The following is an 18,882-nucleotide window of genomic DNA, read 5'->3' on the forward strand; positions in this document are numbered from 1 at the left end:
CAAAGACCCAGGAATGATAGAGAGGAAGGCAGGGACAGACAAGCCCCATAGGCTGCCATTATGTGGCTTAAATAGGATACTGTGCCTTTAAGAGAACTTTCCAGAACTTCTCCCAGTATCCCAGAATGCATAGCAGGTCCCTCTACTTTCAGTTCTTTTTGAAGGCGAAGCATGCCAGACCTGTCGCATTCAGTACATGATGAAAATCTCCACCGGGGAGGAGGGCGGGCGCTTATGACTATAACAGAGATACCCCTACTACAGAACTGGAGTTACAGGACAGAAACTACTCCTTCTGTAGTAGGGGATCTCTGTGTATAGTCATAATCTAGTGAATAGAATGGCAAGCCCATCCCCACACCAAAGCGGCGGTGGAGAAAAAATACATAACGCCACTACTGTGCGAACAAATTCCGCAGCGAAGCCTGCCCAACCTGAGCGTCTGCCCTGGCGTCAGCGTCCAGGCAGTAATGCTTAGCAAAGGTATGAACCGACTTCCAAGTGGCTGCCTTGCAGATTTCCGCAATCGGCACATTACGGAGCAGAGCTGTCGTGGCAGCTTTGCCCCTGGTGGAATGAGCCTTAGGCTTACCTCCTAAGGTCTTATTAGCCTTTTGGTAACACAATTGTATGCAGGACACAATCCACCTAGAAATGGACTGCTTCGAGGTCGCAAGACCCGTCCTGACCGACCCATAATTGATGAACAACTGGTCAGACCTACGAATATCCTTGGTTTTATCCAGATAAAATTTCAACACCCTCCTAACATCCAGAGAATGGAGAGACCTCTCCGCTGGGGACGAAGGGTTCTGAAAAAACGTAGGCAAAGTTATGGTCTGGTTGACATGAAAATCAGAAATAACCTTGGGAAGAAATTTAGGGTGAGTACGCATAACAACCTTAGCAGCATGAAATACAGTATAAGGTTCATTACAACACAACGCCTGAATTTCACTCACCCTGCGGGCCGATGTAATGGCCATGAGGAACGCCGCCTTCCAGGACAGGTGCTGCAAGGAAGCCCTATGAATAGGCTCAAAAAGCTCCTTCATCAATCTGGACAGCACCACGTTCAATTCCCATGAAGGCGAGGGAAGCCTGACAGGAGGGAACACTTTCTTCAAACCTTCCAGAAAATCTTTGATCACAGGGATCTGGAAAAAGGAAGTCTGCGAAGGGCATTTCCTGTAGGCAGTCAATGCAGCAAGATGTACCTTAATGGAATGGACACTAAGGCCAGACTGCGCCAAATGTAAAAGGTAAGGAAGGATGACATCTTCCTTGCAGGTCGTAGGATCATGGTCGTTAGAATGACACCAGATACAAAACCTCTTCCACTTGTAAGCATATGAAGTCCGAGTGGAAGGTCTCTTAGACTCCTTCAGTATGTCCATGCAGTCATCGGGCAGATTCAGATGGCCATATTGCACTATCTCAGGAGCCATGCCGCCAAACTCAAAGACGAGAGGTTGGGGTGTAACATCCGTCCCCCGAACTTCGTGAGAAGGTCCGGCCTGCACGGCAGCCGAATGTGAGGAAGGAGAGACCGGTGAAGAAGGTCCGGGAACCACCACTGCCTGGGCCACTCCGGGGCGACGAGTATCATCCGAGCTCTGGACCGGGTCAGCTTGATGAGTACCGCCGGAATCAGGGGAATGGGAGGAAAGGCGTACAGAAAGCCGTTCGTCCAGTTGATCCATAACGCATTCCCCAGCGTCCCTTGCTGGAAGTACCTGGAGGCGAAGTCTCTGCACTTGCTGTTTTCGGCGGTGGCGAACAAATCTACGTCTGGAGTTCCCCACCTTGCGAAGACTTCTCCTAGTACTTCGTCGTTTATGACCCATTCGTGGTTTTCCTGAAGCAGTCTGCTCAGTGCGTCTGCCTGAACATTCTGCACACCTGGTAGATGGGTGGCCGTTATCGTCAGTCCTCTGGCCAGGAGCCAGTGCCAGATCGTCTGCGCCTCCTGTGACAGAGTGCGCGATCTCGAGCCCCCCTGCTTGTTGAGGTAATACATCGTGGTGGTATTGTCCGTCTGTACAAGCAGAGAGTTGGTCTGGAAGGACGGAAGAAAGGCCTTCAGCGCCAAGTGAACAGCCCTGAGTTCCAGGAAATTGATGTGATACGTGGCCTCCATCGGTGACCACGTGCCCTGAATCTGCAAAGTCCCGGAGTGCGCTCCCCATCCCAGAAGAGACGCATCCGTCACGACAGTCTGCGTGGGAATGTCCTTGTGAAAGGGAACCCCTCTGAGGAGATTCTCCGCCGAACACCACCACTTCAGAGACTGAAGAGCATGCAGCGACAGTCGAATCTTGTCGTCCCAAGATCCTTTCCTCTGATCCCACTGGTCCTCCAAGCACTCCTGCAGCGGTCTCATGTGCAGCCGTGCGTGTGGCGTCAGGAAGATACAAGAGGCCATCGATCCCAGTAGAGAAGACACCGTCCTCACTGTTGTAGATGGAGACGCCATGAGAGCCTGAGCCTTCCGAAGGAGTGATAATCGTCGCTCCTCCGAAGGAGACACGCTTGCTGACAGCGTATTGATGGAGGCTCCCAAGTACTGTATGCATTGGACCGGAGTCGGGACAGACTTGGCCATGTTGATGTGCAGCCCCAACTTGTTCAAGAGAACGCACGTCTTCTGGAAGTGTGCTCGCGCTTCCGAGAAGGAGGATGCCTTGATCAACCAATCGTCCAGGTACGGGTAGACGAACACCTTGTTCTTCCTCAGGTGTGCTGCTACCACCGCCATGCACTTCGAGAACGTTCTCGGCGCAGACTTCAGTCCGAATGGGAGTACTGTGTATTGATAGTGATTGGTGCCGACTTGGAACCGCAGGAACTTCCTGTGTTTGTGTGCAATGGGCACATGGAAGTAAGCATCCTGTAGGTCTATAGCGCAAAGCCAGTCCCCCTGTTGCAACTGAGGGTAAATCTGATGCAACGACAGCATGCGGAACTTTTCTCTGCGAATCCATTTGTTTGCCTGTCGCAAATCCAGAATGGGCCTGAACTCGTTCTTGTCCTTCTTGCGAACCAGGAAGAACCGGGAGTACAGACCTCTTCCTCTCTGAGACCGAGGTACGTCTTCTATCGCCCTTTTCCTCAACAGGATATCCGCTTCCGCCTGAAGCTCGCGCAGCTGAAACTGCGAGCTGACCGGGGGAATAGCTGGAGGAGGGCTGGTGAACCGAAGACTGTATCCATTGCAAACAATATTCAGCACCCCATACTTGTCCTGAGTAATTTTTCTCCACTCTGCCAGAAAAAGTTGGATGCTTCCCCCTACCGGAGTGGGTAACGGATCCGGGGGAAGTAAGTTCCTAGGGCCTAGGCCCCGCCTGGCCCTTGGGCGCCGGAGCCGACTGCTGGCCTCCCCTGCCCTTCTGCCGCTTCTGGAACGGCTTCCGGAACTGCTGCTGCTGCTGGGAGTGTCCTGAGGCCTGTCCTCGACCTCGGCCCTGTCCGCCGAACCGCCGTTGGAAGGGGCGGTACTGCTTCTTGGTCTCTTTGGGCTTTTCCAGGCCCACAGCCGTCAGCGTTTCGGCCTCCGCCTTCATGCGGGCCATTTCATCATCAGCATGTTTCCCGAAGAGGGTCTCACCGGAAAACGGCAGATTGGCCACCCTCTGCTGTGCGTCCGGTTTCAGGGACGTAAGCCGGAGCCATGCGTGACGCCGCTGGTTGATCCCGTGGCAAAATCCGTGAGCCGCCAACAGGGAAGAGTCCGCAGCCGCGCTGATTATCTGGTTGGCTACCAGCATCCCCTCACTCAGGACTTCCGTGAAGTCTTCATGCTGCTCCCGGGGCAAATGCTCCGCAAAGCGCTCAAGGGAGTCCCAGAGGGCGCGGTCGTAGCGACCCAACAAAGCCGTGGCACTCGCCGCTTTCATGGAGGTCGCGGAAGTACCACAAACTTTCCTTCCTGCCGAGTCCATCCATCTCGATTCCTTGTCCGGGGGAACCGTGGAGGTCGGGGTGGTGGCATGCTGCTTGCGGGCTGCCGTGACGATGACGGAGTCAGGTGGAGGCTCAGTTCTCAAAAAAGCCGGATCCGAGTCGGGAGCTCGGTACTTCTTAAGTAATCTCGACGGGGCCGCCCTCGTCACAGCCGGGGTGAGAAACAGAGCCATAGCAGGTTCTTCCAGGCCCGGCACCAGGGGCAGGAGAGGACGAGACAGATGCCTCTGATGCAGCGTCTCGAAGATGACCGATGTCTTCGGTGTAGGCACCGTCAGGGAGATGCCGAGCTTCGCTGCGCCCCGCAACAGTACGTCCTGAAAGGCCACCAGGTCATCTATCGGGGACACTCTGGTGTCCGGAGACCCCGATAGGGTAGGTGAATAATCCCTGGTCCCAGAGGACCTCGTGTGAGAGCGAGACTCGCGCCTCCTATGGCGGTGCCTCGATCTCGTGGATGATCTGTGCCTCGATCTGTCCTTCCGCCCAGAGCGAGAGCGAGACCTGCCAGCTCGTGGGCGCTCCTTCGGTTTGCGCGGAGGGGTCTTCCTCGGCTCATCACGAGGCGTCTTCGGTTCCTCCCGGGGTTTCGGTTTCGGAGTCCCCTTTGGAGGAGCAGGCAGGGAAGTGGACCTCGGAGGAGGAACCTTCGGCTGCGGTGCGGGCCCATGCGGAGGGACCGGAGGTGGAGAAGTGTCCCCTGAAGGCAGTGGTGGTTTGGGCGGAGGGTCCTCCTTAGGCACGGGGGGAGGAGTAGGAGTCCTGGGCCGGGACGGAGTGTACACTTCCGAGTACACCGAGCCCGGTGTCCCTCCAGGCGAGGGGCGCGGAGAGCCATCCCCATCCGCAGGCGACCTCTTCCTCTTGCGACCACCGCTGGAGGCAGCGTGACTCCTGGGACTAGAGTCCCTTTTTCGCCGTTTCGGAGCGGGTGACCTGCTCCCCGACGCTGACCGCTGTCTGCTGGACGCAGAACGACGCTTCTCCGGCGTCGAATGACGTCTCCTGGACTCCGGCGTCGAGCGCCGTCTTCTCGGCGTCGACCGCCTCCTCCTCGGCGTCGAACGTCGACTCCTCGACGTCGACCTTCGTCGTCCTCTCGACGTCGGGCGGTCCGCCCTCGACGACGAGCGCCGCCGTCGCCTTGATGTTCCCGACGTCGAGGAGCCCCTCGACGTCGATCGGCGGTGTCGCCGCGACGGAGATCGACGGTGTCGCCTCGACGACGACCGACGGTGTCGCCTCGACGGCGAGCGTCGGCGCCGCTTCGACGGCGAGCGTCGATGTACGTCACTGTGCCTTCGGCGTCGGTATGATCTCGACGTCGACGAAGACGATGACGTCGACGGCGGCCTCGACGTCGGTTTCTCCTTCGCCGTCGAGCCGTCTCGACCCGGAGCCCCGGGGAGAGGGGGAGCACGCCGTCGTCATCCCTCTCGACGCCGTCGTCGATGCCATCGACGCCGACGGAGAATGGGATCGTTGGCTGGACTTCCTGCCCCTGGGGAGCCCCCCAGGGGCCTCAGCAGAGGCAGAGGGATCCCTCCCAGGCTGCCCAGACCCACCTGCAGCACGTTGGCGCCTATCCTCCAGGCCAGCCAGCCTGATCTTCAATCTGTCCCTGAGGGTCCTAGCAGAAAGTTGCTGGCAGATAACACACTCCTCAGGGCCATGATCTTCTGGAAGGCACACGATGCAGACATCTTGGGGGTCGCTTTTGGCCTTCTTCCTCTCACATGCTGGGCACTTGACAAAAAGGCCAGGCATTTCGGAGCCCCAAAACGCCTAAAAAACAGCACAAAAGTGAGAAGAGAACACCAAGCAGTAACTGCAACACTTTTAAAAGTTAAAAGTGCAAAAAACGAATTCAATAAACCCTTGCAAAAGGGAGAGCTCAATGCCAGGGTCCTGTAAGCAGGAGCCGGAAAAAAGAACTGAAAGTAGAGGGACCTGCTATGCATTCTGGGATACTGGGAGAAGTTCTGGAAAGTTCTCTTAAAGGCACAGTATCCTATTTAAGCCACATAATGGCAGCCTATGGGGCTTGTCTGTCCCTGCCTTCCTCTCTATCATTCCTGGGTCTTTGACTGGGGGAGGCAAGTTTCTCTATGGTAGAAACTAGCAGGCTGTGCTGTGTGTGGTGATTTTTGGTGGAATTTCTAGTTGAAGTACTGGACAGTGTAGCCTGTGGATATAGGCTGCATTATTTGTCTTTAAATTCTCTCTTAAGTGTCTTTGCAGTTTCTGCATTATTTTGACAACTTAAGAGATTATTTTTGATTGCCGGGGTCCACGCACATGGGCGGGACTATTCACTAGATTATGACTATACACAGAGATCCCCTACTACAGAAGGACGTATTTGCGCGCCTATTCCTGAGCAAGGTTAGTCTGAGGGACTATACAGACCACACAGTCTTTTTGATAGAATGATCTCTGCCTTATGGACTGCCCCACCAGTTGAGGCTGTTTTTGTAATATCGCTTTATCTTTCATTTGCAGAATAACACGTATCGTTAGAGACCCAGCCATGTGAGTGATAGCTTTTTCTTTGAGAAATTCTTTCTGTTTTTTCACTATTACTAACCACAGCATGTGAATCACTGAACCCCTGGAGTTCACATATAGTTATATGTACATATCATGCAGATCCTGTACAGTTAATGTTATGATTGATGTTAATAAGACTCATACAATTTTTGATGATATGATTTTATTATCCCTTGCTTTACAGTGTCTATTTCCCTGATGAAGGGCATGCTATATAATGCCCGAAATGCATTGGATGCCTTATTATGACAATGTCTGATCTACAAACACATGAATGATATCGAATGAACAACATGAACATAATGATGATAAATTCTTCTACAAATATAAAATAAACTTTATGAACAATTGAAACATTGGATTGAAAGTCTTCTTTGTGTGGGAAGATAAACACTTGTGTGCCCGTGAAGGGATGACACTAGAGATCCTCTAGTGCCACGTCTGTGTTAGACTGCCACTTTTGCCTTTTTACGAGAATAGGCTGAGCGTGATTGGCGTTTTCTTTTAGGTTGTGCACCACTAACGCAGGAAGTGTTTGGGAATACTTGGGGAAGGGGATTGGGGGTAGGGGTCAGGGCATGAGGAGGTGCAGGGAAACTTAACTCTTCTGCAATGCGTGGTTGCTCTAAGGGCGGAGTGAAGGTGGAAATTATCGGGGGCTGGTGGAGATCAGCCTGAGTGGTAATACTATTTGGGCGGACAGGGCGTGCTGGAGTAACAGCAGAGGCTATATGGCCTAAGGATGATTTTTTCGAGAGAGCAATTACCTCGGACAACCTGCGTGCAGCTACTAATTCTAAGGATACCCGGGTTTGGAGTTTAGATATTTCTTCATCGATGGCTATATTTGTGCGGGTAATGAAGTCGTCCATAGGGCCACAAATTTGTGAACCACCTTTGGAGGCCTTGCTGCGTGTCATCCTAGTGCTCATGGTGCTTTACGATGGAATAAGGGTCGTCACACAACTTACTAGTTAAGGAGCTTCTGTTTGAGCTAGCCTGTCTCAGCACGATAATACAACAAGCAGGTTAGGAGCAGTAAGGGGGGTGGGCTAGGCCGTCCGCTGCCGTCCTCGAACGGCCTCAAACGGCCCGCTCTTAGCCCGGTCTTTGCTCCGGGCTGCGTCCCGCGCTGCGGGAGGAGTAACCCCAGATATAGCAGTGTCTGAGAGCAGTGGGCGGGCCGGCAGGGAGAGCGGACCGGAAGTGGTCAGCGGTCTCTCAGGGACTCCTGGGAATTGGAGTCCCTGATACACTCGCAGCCCTGCAGCCCTGTGCCAAGGGTTGTTCTTGGTCCTCCTCCTCTCTTGGCCGACGAAGCGGCACCCGCGAAGCGGGTGCGGCGAGGTTTGTCAGCAGTCCTCCTCGCAGTGTCCAGACCCAGATAGCAGCTAAGCGCGACCCAGCAATGCGCTTCTGCAGGTACAGAAAAGGTGTCCCAACGTTAATGCTGCTGCAGGGGCTTTAAGAAGTTCTCCGGTGGGCAGTGGGCGGGCCGGCAGGGAGAGCGGACCGGAAGTGGTCAGCGGTCTCTCAGGGACTCCTGGGAATTGGAGTCCCTGATACGCTCGCAGCCCTGCAGCCCTGTGCCAAGGGTTGTTCTTGGTCCTCCTCCTCTCTTGGCCGACGAAGCGGCACCCGCGAAGCGGGTGCGGCGAGGTTTGTCAGCAGTCCTCCTCGCAGTGTCCAGACCCAGATAGCAGCTAAGCGCGACCCAGCAACGCGCTTCTGCAGGTACAGAAAAGGTGTCCCAACGCTAATGCTGCTGCAGGGGCTTTAAGAAGTTCTCCGGTGGGCAGTGGGCGGGCCGGCAGGGAGAGCGGACCGGAAGTGGTCAGCGGTCTCTCAGGGACTCCTGGGAATTGGAGTCCCTGATACGCTCGCAGCCCTGCAGCCCTGTGCCAAGGGTTGTTCTTGGTCCTCCTCCTCTCTTGGCCGACGAAGCGGCACCCGCGAAGCGGGTGCGGCGAGGTTTGTCAGCAGTCCTCCTCGCAGTGTCCAGACCCAGATAGCAGCTAAGCGCGACCCAGCAATGCGCTTCTGCAGGTACAGAAAAGGTGTCCCAACGTTAATGCTGCTGCAGGGGCTTTAAGAAGTTCTCCGGTGGGCAGTGGGCGGGCCGGCAGGAAGAGCGGACCGGAAGTGGTCAGCGGTCTCTCAGGGACTCCTGGGAATTGGAGTCCCTGATACGCTCGCAGCCCTGCAGCCCTGTGCCAAGGGTTGTTCTTGGTCCTCCTCCTCTCTTGGCCGACGAAGCGGCACCCGCGAAGCGGCACCCGCGAAGCGGGTGCGGCGAGGTTTGTCAGCAGTCCTCCTCGCAGTGTCCAGACCCAGATAGCAGCTAAGCGCGACCCAGCAATGCGCTTCTGCAGGTACAGAAAAGGTGTCCCAACGTTAATGCTGCTGCAGGGGCTTTAAGAAGTTCTCCGGTGGGCAGTGGGCGGGCCGGCAGGGAGAGCGGACCGGAAGTGGTCAGCGGTCTCTCAGGGACTCCTGGGAATTGGAGTCCCTGATTCGCTCGCAGCCCTGCAGCCCTGTGCCAAGGGTTGTTCTTGGTCCTCCTCCTCTCTTGGCCGACGAAGCGGCACCCGCGAAGCGGGTGCGGCGAGGTTTGTCAGCAGTCCTCCTCGCAGTGTCCAGACCCAGATAGCAGCTAAGCGCGACCCAGCAATGCGCTTCTGCAGGTACAGAAAAGGTAGACAATTGTTTTAATAGGTATTCACATTCAATTCAATGGTGAAGTCGGATTCTTCATAAATATTAAGGAAACAGTACTTTTAGAAAGTTACCTTTTCCCTTCCTACAACCTTTGGAGATCCATTTGCATTTGTTCTCCCATTTCTGCATGCCAGTAATTAGCATTAGAAGAGGTGTGAAAACTTCTCCCAAAGCAGAGAACAAAAGCCTGGATATGGGGTGGTGTTGTTGGTAACTTGACAGGATGACCAGTGGAGTTGGGTACAGAAACTGCATTAACGTAAAAGAGGCCTCTCCTGTCACAGGCAAATGTTAGCTGACACCTAGGCATCTTTACACCCACCAGCCAGGCAGAGCCCAAGCACAGTGGGCCTCTTTTAGAGATTTCAGAGTAAAATAATCAGGTCTGCTGATGTTTCACAATTAACACTTGTGTCTTAAGACTTCTGCCATCTCCAAAATGCTTAAATCCACACCTGGAAACTTTTAACCTATTGATTAGTTTGTATCCAGGAGTCATTCCAACCCAATAACTCATGCCAGGGATAAATGTGGCATCTCCAGGTACCCACTTCAGAACACTCCTGGACCTAAGGAAGATCAGAAGAGGACTGAACCTGCTGTCTGCGACAGGAGAAGAGTCCTCAAAGACTGGATCAGTTCTCTCTTGCACCCAGGACAAAGAAGTGGACTCCAAGGATCAGCTGACCTTTCCTACAACTGCCCAGCTGACCAGTGGCAACTTGACCCTGTTTTTAGGCTCTTCCCTGACACCCTGTGACTCTCTAAGTGCCTTCACTGAGTGCTGGGAGACTTTAAAGGTCTACTACTATGGTGGATTGGGACCTAAAATACTAAAGTCAAATGTAAAATCTTTCACCAGGATGGACTTGGTTGCTGTATCCAACCCGCACTCCATCGCGGTCAGCATTAACATTTACCTAATTTCTGGTCTACAGCAACCATTGACTATCATTGGCACTTTATGCTTCCTGGCACTATTCCTAATTCCCATCTTCGGTTCCCCTGGTTGGAATTTTGTCGTATTGGTGTCACTTTGCTGTGTACCATAGATACCAGGGGTTTGAGCCCAGGTTAATTTGGTGGCTTTAAGGGTTTACTCTGACCAGGGTTGTGATTATTCCTTGAAGTTGGTATTCGCCTGCCCCAATTGATAAACCACTTTCTTACAGTTACTATGCGCTCAACTATCCATAGGTGAATGGCCAGTTATTCAAAATAACCAAGCTGTTCACATTTTTCCAAAAGACAGCTTCTGAGTATGTCTTATTAGATGATCTGGCAAGAAACTGCAGAGACAACATGCCATATACATTATTAAGGAGAACATACAATGTAAAGGGAAGATTTTGCAGAACTTAATGACACAAGCTGTGATCATGGTAATACCTATGCTGAATAAATACTACAGATCATTAGAGCTACAGATCTATCTCACCCACCCCTACTGACAGAAAGTGGATCTGTAAGTGATGATTAGAGTGAAGTCTTATTTACAGCTCATACACATTTCTGACCACACACAATGTAGGATGTGCATGATGTGGGGACACATCCTTAAGGCCTTCTCTGGCGGGTGCAGAAAACATTTCAAAATTGTTTAACAGCAAGGCTTGATATGTTTAAGACCCTGAAATGCTTTTGGTAACATCTGATATTTCAGAGCTTGTTATTCATCCTAGAGCATTCACCAATGGCTTGCATCCTAAACAAACGCCTGATGCAGATCCAGTTTTTATGGGTACCCTGTTAGGATGGTGTCCTATCTTAAAGGCATTTGCGAATGCCATTACAAACTAAACAAATTGGCCAAATCACTTTGTAGCAATGAGAACAGACTGCAGCTGTATGCAGATGATGATCTCTCAACCATCAAGTATGCCACTCGAGTCATTCTGTAAACCACACGACTTCCAGAAATGTGCTAAATGTTGTAGGTCTATAATGTCAACAGGCTCACACAGTGGATAACAGAAATGGTTTTGACTTGCACCACAAACATGATGTAAAAATGTATATATGTGATGTCTACTCTGGTGTACCCAACTGTGACCAGACTTTTTAAACTATTGATACAAAAATTCAGAGAGTTATTCAGAGACTAAGGATGCTATTACTCTTCCCTACTCCCCTAGGAGTAGGAAAAATTATATCTAGTGAATAAATTAATTAACAAAAACTTAGTTCTCAGAAAAATGCTAAACAGAGCATAAGCGAGAAGAACCAACTGCAGTCGTAAAAGTGAGATGCAAGTGAAGATGTGCTAAAATATATAACATGGATTAATATTGTGAGGAATCTGGAGCAGGCACATTTCCACTGGCATCTTTTCTACACAGGAACATTTGAGAAAATACATATGAAGTACAGCAATAATTTCACATAAAAAGCTACACTGCAGTAGGTTAATATTTAATAACTGTGTAACTACTAGGATCTACATTTGGCAATGGAAGTTAGGTACAGTAGTTTACTTCTGTTATCTGCATGAAACACAATCAAGAGAAGTAGTAACAGCAGACAAATTCAAAAGATGTTAAGATAGCCAGCTAATCTTTTAAAGCATAGCAGACCACCTAATCTTCGTCAAGCAAGAAAGGAGTCAGTTAGTGTATGAGTTGGGTATTAAATAGACAGATTCAGGGATGTAGGTGTAGAATAGATGTTCAATAGCTAAAGGCTCATATCAGGAATCTTGCAGTGACTATATTTTCTCACAAAATCAAGCAGACAGGCAAGCAGTTCTTCATTTCCTCCGAGTGGAGCAACTAATAAAATGTAAGTCTCCCCCTTACAAAAATCTTCAGTGGCATTTTGAATTTTGTCTACTTATTACTGCCTCCTCAGGGATTAAGAATTCAGTAGTGTCATTCTGATCCTTCATCAAATGGGGAAGCAAACAAAACATGGAGGAAGGCATTTAAAGTTCAAATGTCCACTATTGTTGAACAACATGCCCAGATGAAAAGCCAAATAGATTCATCTCAACAAGACATATTGCTACTCCCGATCTGGGTTAAAGCCAATCAGAATATTTTGTTAGATTGCCAAAGCAACATGATTAATCCAATCAAAGTGGAATACATCTGGACATGGCTGTTCAATTTCTACTCAATGATGGACAGCCTGAGCATCCTGTGTTGCGGACAAACCATATCTGAAAATCCCAAAATACAACATGTCATGTCATTTAAAAACCTTTAATAAATACATTTGTAACAGTACTGATAACTTGTGTAGTCTTGAAGAGGGTACCATTTACTGTGAGAACAAAGCAACCATGTGTGTCATTACCTGGTGGTGGGGGCTTGCTCTCCCACTCTGCATTATCCATCATTAGTTTGGCTTTTCTCTCTGCATTACATTGCTCCCTCTTCTGTTGAATCAGCTGCTGAAGTTCAGTTTTGCAGGTGGTGATACGAATTTGGCAGGTTGACGGCAAGGTGGCACTAGTAAAAATTGGTAACGTGGGTCGGCGAGGTAAGGCAGTTGCACCTTCAGTGGCCTACAAAACCAGTTGCAGAAAATTAAGAGCATGCACTCACTGGCCATTTGAAATAACAACTTATCATGCATTCAGGTTTTTAGTACAGCGCTTTTCATAAAACATTTTAATATGCAGCTGGTATAGATCACACGATTAATGGTTATTAATTCATTCACCTTTGTTGAAAGACGGTAATCCGAACTGTGCACCAACAAGTAACACTCTGGTCTTGCTAGCTTAAATCTACTTTCTTGCTTTGATTTGGAATGTGAACAATTATCATTTTGAGGTAGCAAGTCATTTGCTTGGTCAAATAGTCTGGCAATACGTGACTGTCACTTGTCAGATCCATTTAAAAAGTGAACAGGGGCATATTTTCTTACGCTACCTTTTCGTGTTTCTTAATGAGGATTTGTAGAGTGGGATAATATTCCATGTGTCATGGCTTTCATATCTCAGCAATATAAAGCCTGGAACTTCTAATAAAACTGACAAGGGGCTGTTATGTGGTAGTCATTCAACCACTGCAAAGTAAAGTTTCAACAGCCTGTAATTTAATAGGAAAAAGTGAGTGTAACCGTTATGTTTCTAGGGAAAAAATGAACTCCATATAGGAATATACTCAAATTTTTTAGTTATGATATTTTATGATAATGGGATAAATTTGAAACTTTCCTCAACTTTAGTGTTATGCGACTTTTTTATTTATTTGTAAAATCTTTAATTTGCAATTATCTGTCTTAGTAAATGATTAGCATAGTTTGTGCATATTCACCATCTGCCTAGCTCCTGATAGCTGATTTTCCTTCACTTTCTCCCTTTCCGTTTTTGCTTAAAATGTAAGGGCGAAAAATGGAAACAGAAACAGAAAACAGCATAGCTGCTCACAAGCTATGAGTCGCTTGCTGTCACTAAGTGAAGGAAGCATTTGTGCAAATTGAGATTTTTTTTCTTCTTTATTCACGTACTTGTTGAGCACATGCCAACTGCACTTCTTTAAATGACCTGAATATCAAGCAAAGCAGCCCAAAAGGTTGAGCATATTTATAATGGATGCTTTTTGGAACAACTGGGCATCTCTTTGGTCATTTTCATTCATGCGATTTGTAGTCCAGTTCCAGAGACTGATGGTATATATGTTTTTCCTATGTTGTTTTTCTGTTGGTTTCTATACGTATACAGTAAATAAAGCAAAGCATAACCCTTGACTGTGTTTTCATAGAGCTGCAACTATTACATATGCAACTAAAACTGCTCCTTGCCACCATTTTCACAGACAGAGAGATTCTCCTCTTTCCCAACTTACAAGGAGAGCACCTATTTTGTGAAAAGCAAGTAGTGAGGAGGAGGGACTAGGCACATGCTCCATCCTACGTGCCAGTTATAATAGCATATGGAACCGTTCATCTGGGCTGACATCAGGTAGGATGTGAGATGGGGAGTGCATGGCTAGGGGCATTTAAAATCCCCATTAAACCACCAGCACTCCGTGCATCAGCCAGTGAATCAATGTTGTGGGCTGTCTCTTTGCACACATACATTTTTGCTGTTCTACTACACTATCAAGGGCTACATAAACAATTTAGTAAAAATAAAATTCATGGTTCATCACACCAAATATTCTTCCAGTTGCCAGCACCTGACCAGGTTACTGTGAGGTACCTGAGGAGAGGATGAGAGTGGAGCACCAAGTGTAGCAGAGGACTCTGAACGGTGAGGTTTTCCAGCCGAAGTCACTTCTTGGTCCCCAGGAGGAAGGGTTCGAGGAGCAGACTGGGCACTGGTGGCAGGTTCTAAGGACCCAAACATGCTTTTCCATTCTTCGTTCACATTGGGATCTGGCTTCACAGGCTTTCGGACTGTTAAATACATAAGAAATATGGAAATCATGAGAACTAGTTTGCATGTCAACTTGCTTTTTACTACAATATAATACTATCAGTGGCGTAGGAAGAGGGGTGCGGTGGGTGCGGGCCGTCCCAGGTGTCATCACTGAGAGGGGTGACAACATGGCAAAAATATGTATAACTATCCTTTTTTTCTTATTTGCTCACAAAACAGTCAAAAGGAATGACGGCGAGTCCCCAAAATACTCTACTGCTGAAAGTCCAACTCAGCTCAACTTATAAATATGTTTGTATCCTCTCAAGTGCAATATAAAGAAGAGTTAGAGGTTGTGACTTTCCAAGAGTAATTCCCCACTTAATAAATGCTCTTAGGTTGAAGTGATAGAAACATAATTTGTTGAAGGTTTGAAGTGAAAATCTATAATTCATATGAAATTTAAGCTTTGTGGGAGCTTAAGTGGTGTTGCAAGTTGATGTTCCCCCAGTATCTTTGTCGGGGACAAAGGTGTGAGTCGAAATTTTATACTTAACCTGAAAAATAAACATTCTGCCCCTTGATGTGTAACTTATTAGTTCACATATGGAGAATTTAGAGGTCATACGTTTTCTTTCTACCTAAAGCTGTAGAGATGTGTGATACATCTTCTTCAAATCTATCTTGAGTACAGAGCAAATATTCAACGGATACTGTAGTACCATACTGATAGAAACTAGGTTGACAAGCTTTATATGACTTTCTACAGCTCTGAAAAAAGAAAGGCAGCTTTGGAAAAGGTTATATTTTTATATGGATTGCAGTAGGTCTAAAATACTGCTATCAATTTATAATTCACTTCTCCTGTGCTGTTCAATGGCTCATTCAACAGGATTCAGCACTCCTGAGAAGTACTAGACTGGTCAAAATGCGAGCTCTGGATGCCAATAAATGACACCAAGTGGCCTTTCATTTCTGAGGCACAGAAACACTCATTCAAAGATTGGGTAGATAAATGCCTTGACTATTGAAATAGATGGGATTTAGGGGCTCAACTGTAAGCACATGTGGCAACATGTTCATCAAATTCATGCAATTAAGAGGACCAGTGCATTCTATAAGCCAGAGGCCTGACGAAGAAACCCTTTCTGGAGTAAGGCACAACCATCAAACCAAAGAAACCCTACTAAACAAGAGAATTTGGGCTTATAATGATATTAATTAATATTATGCAATACATTTCTGCTGGATTAAAAAATAAAAACACCATCAAGACAAAGAGCTCCACTGACCACGCTTCTCATCGATTTCTAGTTTGGTTTTAACTAGATCGACTTGTCTCCCACTGAGTCCCAGAAACGACAGATCAATCACTCCTTTTTGAACGCTGTCTTGAAGGTGACTCTGGTCAATGATGTTGGCTTTCGCCTTGTTTGACTTCAGCATGAAATCTTTCAATGCTAAAAGTTGATCTTCCTCTCCTTCTGTCATTCCCTGAAAAAAAAGCACAGGACAGGAGAGGAAAATAACTTACTAAAGCAAAAGGCTGTGCACATCTCCAGTATAAAATATCCATAATACATCTTAAGCAGTCATAGGTAGTTTCAAGGAATTCATGGTGCTCGTTTAGTTACAATTAACATTAACATGACAGAAAATGCAGAGTAAAAGACATGGTTTAATTTGCTGTGTGAGAAGAGTGCTTATTTTGGGCAAACAGGAGTTCACTGCTCTTGTGAATCCAAAACAAAGAGACCAATGTGCAGAACGTACCAAGTAACCTATTTCTACAGGTTTGCTCCTAGATTTTGAAAGCATTTCTGTCTACCATGGAATTCACAGTGGACTCAACAATTCCTCATAGGAAATCTGCAACAGTTGCAGATTCCATGAAATAATTGTAGAATTTTGTTTTTAAATCCCATGGCACTCACTTTACCACTTACATATGTACAAATGTAGCTTATGCATATTTACAGACCTATACATGTAATACAAGAGTGAAAAATTGTTCCCCATGAAGAAACACCTTCCCGTCCCACCCCTACAATGAATTTTGAGAATGTTACCTCCCCATTTTCTGCCCTTTCCAAAAGTAACTATCCAATGGTATGCAAGGTAGGCTTATGCCAAAGGTTTGCCAATACCCAAGCTCTCTGCTGGTTGTGGTTGGTCCCCGTAAATGCCAACGTCCTGCCCCTGTCAGCGGACTTACATAAACTAACATCAACACTTGGGAGCCCACTCACCCCCACAGACCACGCTCGGAACCTCTGCATCATCCTAGACTCCTCCCTCTCCATGAACCACCAGATCATCACCAGCAGACTAGACTACGGCAACGCCCTCTACACCGGAATCAACAAAACTCTCATGCACAGACACCAGACCATCCAGAACGCTGCAGCCAGACTCGTCCTAGGAACACCGCACAAGGAGCACATGACCCAACACCTACAAGGCCTTCACTGGCTCCCCGTCGAGAAGAGGGTCACTTTCAAACTCCTCACCCACGCCTACAAATCCCTCCACAACATTGGACCCAAATACCTCAACGAGAGAGTATCTTTCCACATACCCAAGAGGGACCTCCGCTCTGCAGATCTCTCCCTGGCAGAGGTCCCCCGAATCCACAGAAACAGGACCGGCGGGAGAGCCTTCTCCCACATCGCAGCCAAAACCTGGAACACGCTCTATGTGGACATCAGACGCTCCCCGACACACGTCCAGGAAGGACCTCAAGACCTGGCTCTTCAACTGATCCAGAGCCGAAGCCCCCTCTCCCCCTGCCCCAGCGCCTTGAGACCCTCACGGGTGAGTAGCGTGCTATACAAACCCTTGATTGATTGATTGATTGATTGATTGATTAATAAGTAAATCATAATGCTTGTGCAAAACAAAACACGTTTTGCCAATACAAAGCATAATGTGTTACTGGTAACAGATGCCACATTTACAAGTAGCTCCAACTTAGATTTGAAAATGGCTTTGTGAACACAGTGCTTTTTTCCAGGAATCGTAGCTAAAGTGCTGATCAGAAAAGCTCTCTTATATAAAAGAGGAGCCTTAAGCTGGGAAAGTTGAGGAAAGTAGTGCTGTCTTCCTGCACCACAACTGACAACCCAGCCACTACACCACATCACATCCTGGTAATACTTGCTTGGTTAACAGGCCTTAAGGCATTAGCAATAGAACAGGCTCTCTTAACTTGTACATTTTCATAGCTATAAGCTTTTACATGAGGAGCTCACCAAAATTAAGCAAATCGATAGGCAAGGTCAGTAAATAACAAAAACAGACGGTAATAATTTGCTTACCATATGGCATTTGTTGCTGAAGAGTATGAAAAGTGGCTGTACATAAAATAACAGAAGTTACACTAACCAAACTAGAAAATCAAGCTTCCATACCAACCTTTTTGCCAATCATATTGGTTTAGTGGCTATGCTACCAACTTTGAAACCATGGTTCTAATTCCATTTGGCACTTGACTTAAAATTAGAAATGCCACTGTACTTAAAAATGTGACACGCTCAATCTCATTCAATTGTAGACCACTAAATATAATGAAATTCAACAGGTCAAATGTGTAAAGTTCACACTTCATGTACACAATCCTCTATCATATCTCCACAACCCCATTAATGTACAGCGCTCTGTTTCACCACAGCTAGATTAGAATTATACAAATAGCAATACACACATACTAGCATTTCATCAATGTCAAAAAGATAAAAGGCTGACCTGGCCTGTCTGTAATTTGAATCTTTGCCCTCTATTTCACACACTGATATTACCAGAGAATTCCTCCAACTCACTGAGCCATTGTACCACCTTACACATGAGATGTCAACTCAAGCTAAACCTTACTGATAGCAGCCAAATATCAAGAAACACATCGGAGCTTTCTGCCCGTCTTGTGCAAGGCAAAGCATTTCCTAGCAATTCAGGGCACATTTTGGGGCACAAACAGACTGATTATGCAGGTGTTCCTCTCTCATCAAGACACATCTAAGAAAGTCTTAGAAATTTGCAGAGAATGTTAAAGCGTGTGTAGCTACGAAGTGAATTCACAAGCAATCCAATGGAATATATAGAATTTTGGCATATCTCTCCTCCCTCCTCTGGGGCCATGGCAATGCAACATACCCTGTTTCCTCTACACCAAAGGCACATTCACAAAGGCAAACAGTACTCATGTTGTACTGCTCTCCCCCACCACCCAATCATACTTCTCACCAGCCCACGCAAATGTACCCAAAGACACACCCCACTAGGAGGGCAATGACTGGATCACTGCTTCCACTCACCAGCTTTTCTGTACACCCTGCTCATGACCT

At 47.8% G+C, this 18,882-nt stretch overlaps 1 protein-coding gene across 1 annotated transcript in view; it reads right to left on the bottom strand.

Moving 5' to 3' along the window:
• Nucleotides 1-18,882, bottom strand: part of PIK3R4 (phosphoinositide-3-kinase regulatory subunit 4) — a 250,220-nt gene that overhangs the window by 141,342 nt on the left and 89,996 nt on the right. The window contains exons 10-12 of the mRNA XM_086949456.1: nucleotides 15,835-16,036; nucleotides 14,384-14,580; nucleotides 12,529-12,739 (exon numbers count right to left, since the gene is read on the bottom strand). Coding sequence (XP_086805582.1) covers nucleotides 12,529-12,739; nucleotides 14,384-14,580; nucleotides 15,835-16,036 — 610 coding nt within the window. The remainder of the gene's footprint in view (nucleotides 1-12,528; nucleotides 12,740-14,383; nucleotides 14,581-15,834; nucleotides 16,037-18,882) is intronic.

Source organism: Lissotriton vulgaris, unplaced genomic scaffold (genome assembly GCF_964263255.1).
Source record: "Lissotriton vulgaris unplaced genomic scaffold, aLisVul1.2 SCAFFOLD_2103, whole genome shotgun sequence".
NCBI classification, from domain to species: Eukaryota; Metazoa; Chordata; class Amphibia; order Caudata; family Salamandridae; genus Lissotriton; species Lissotriton vulgaris.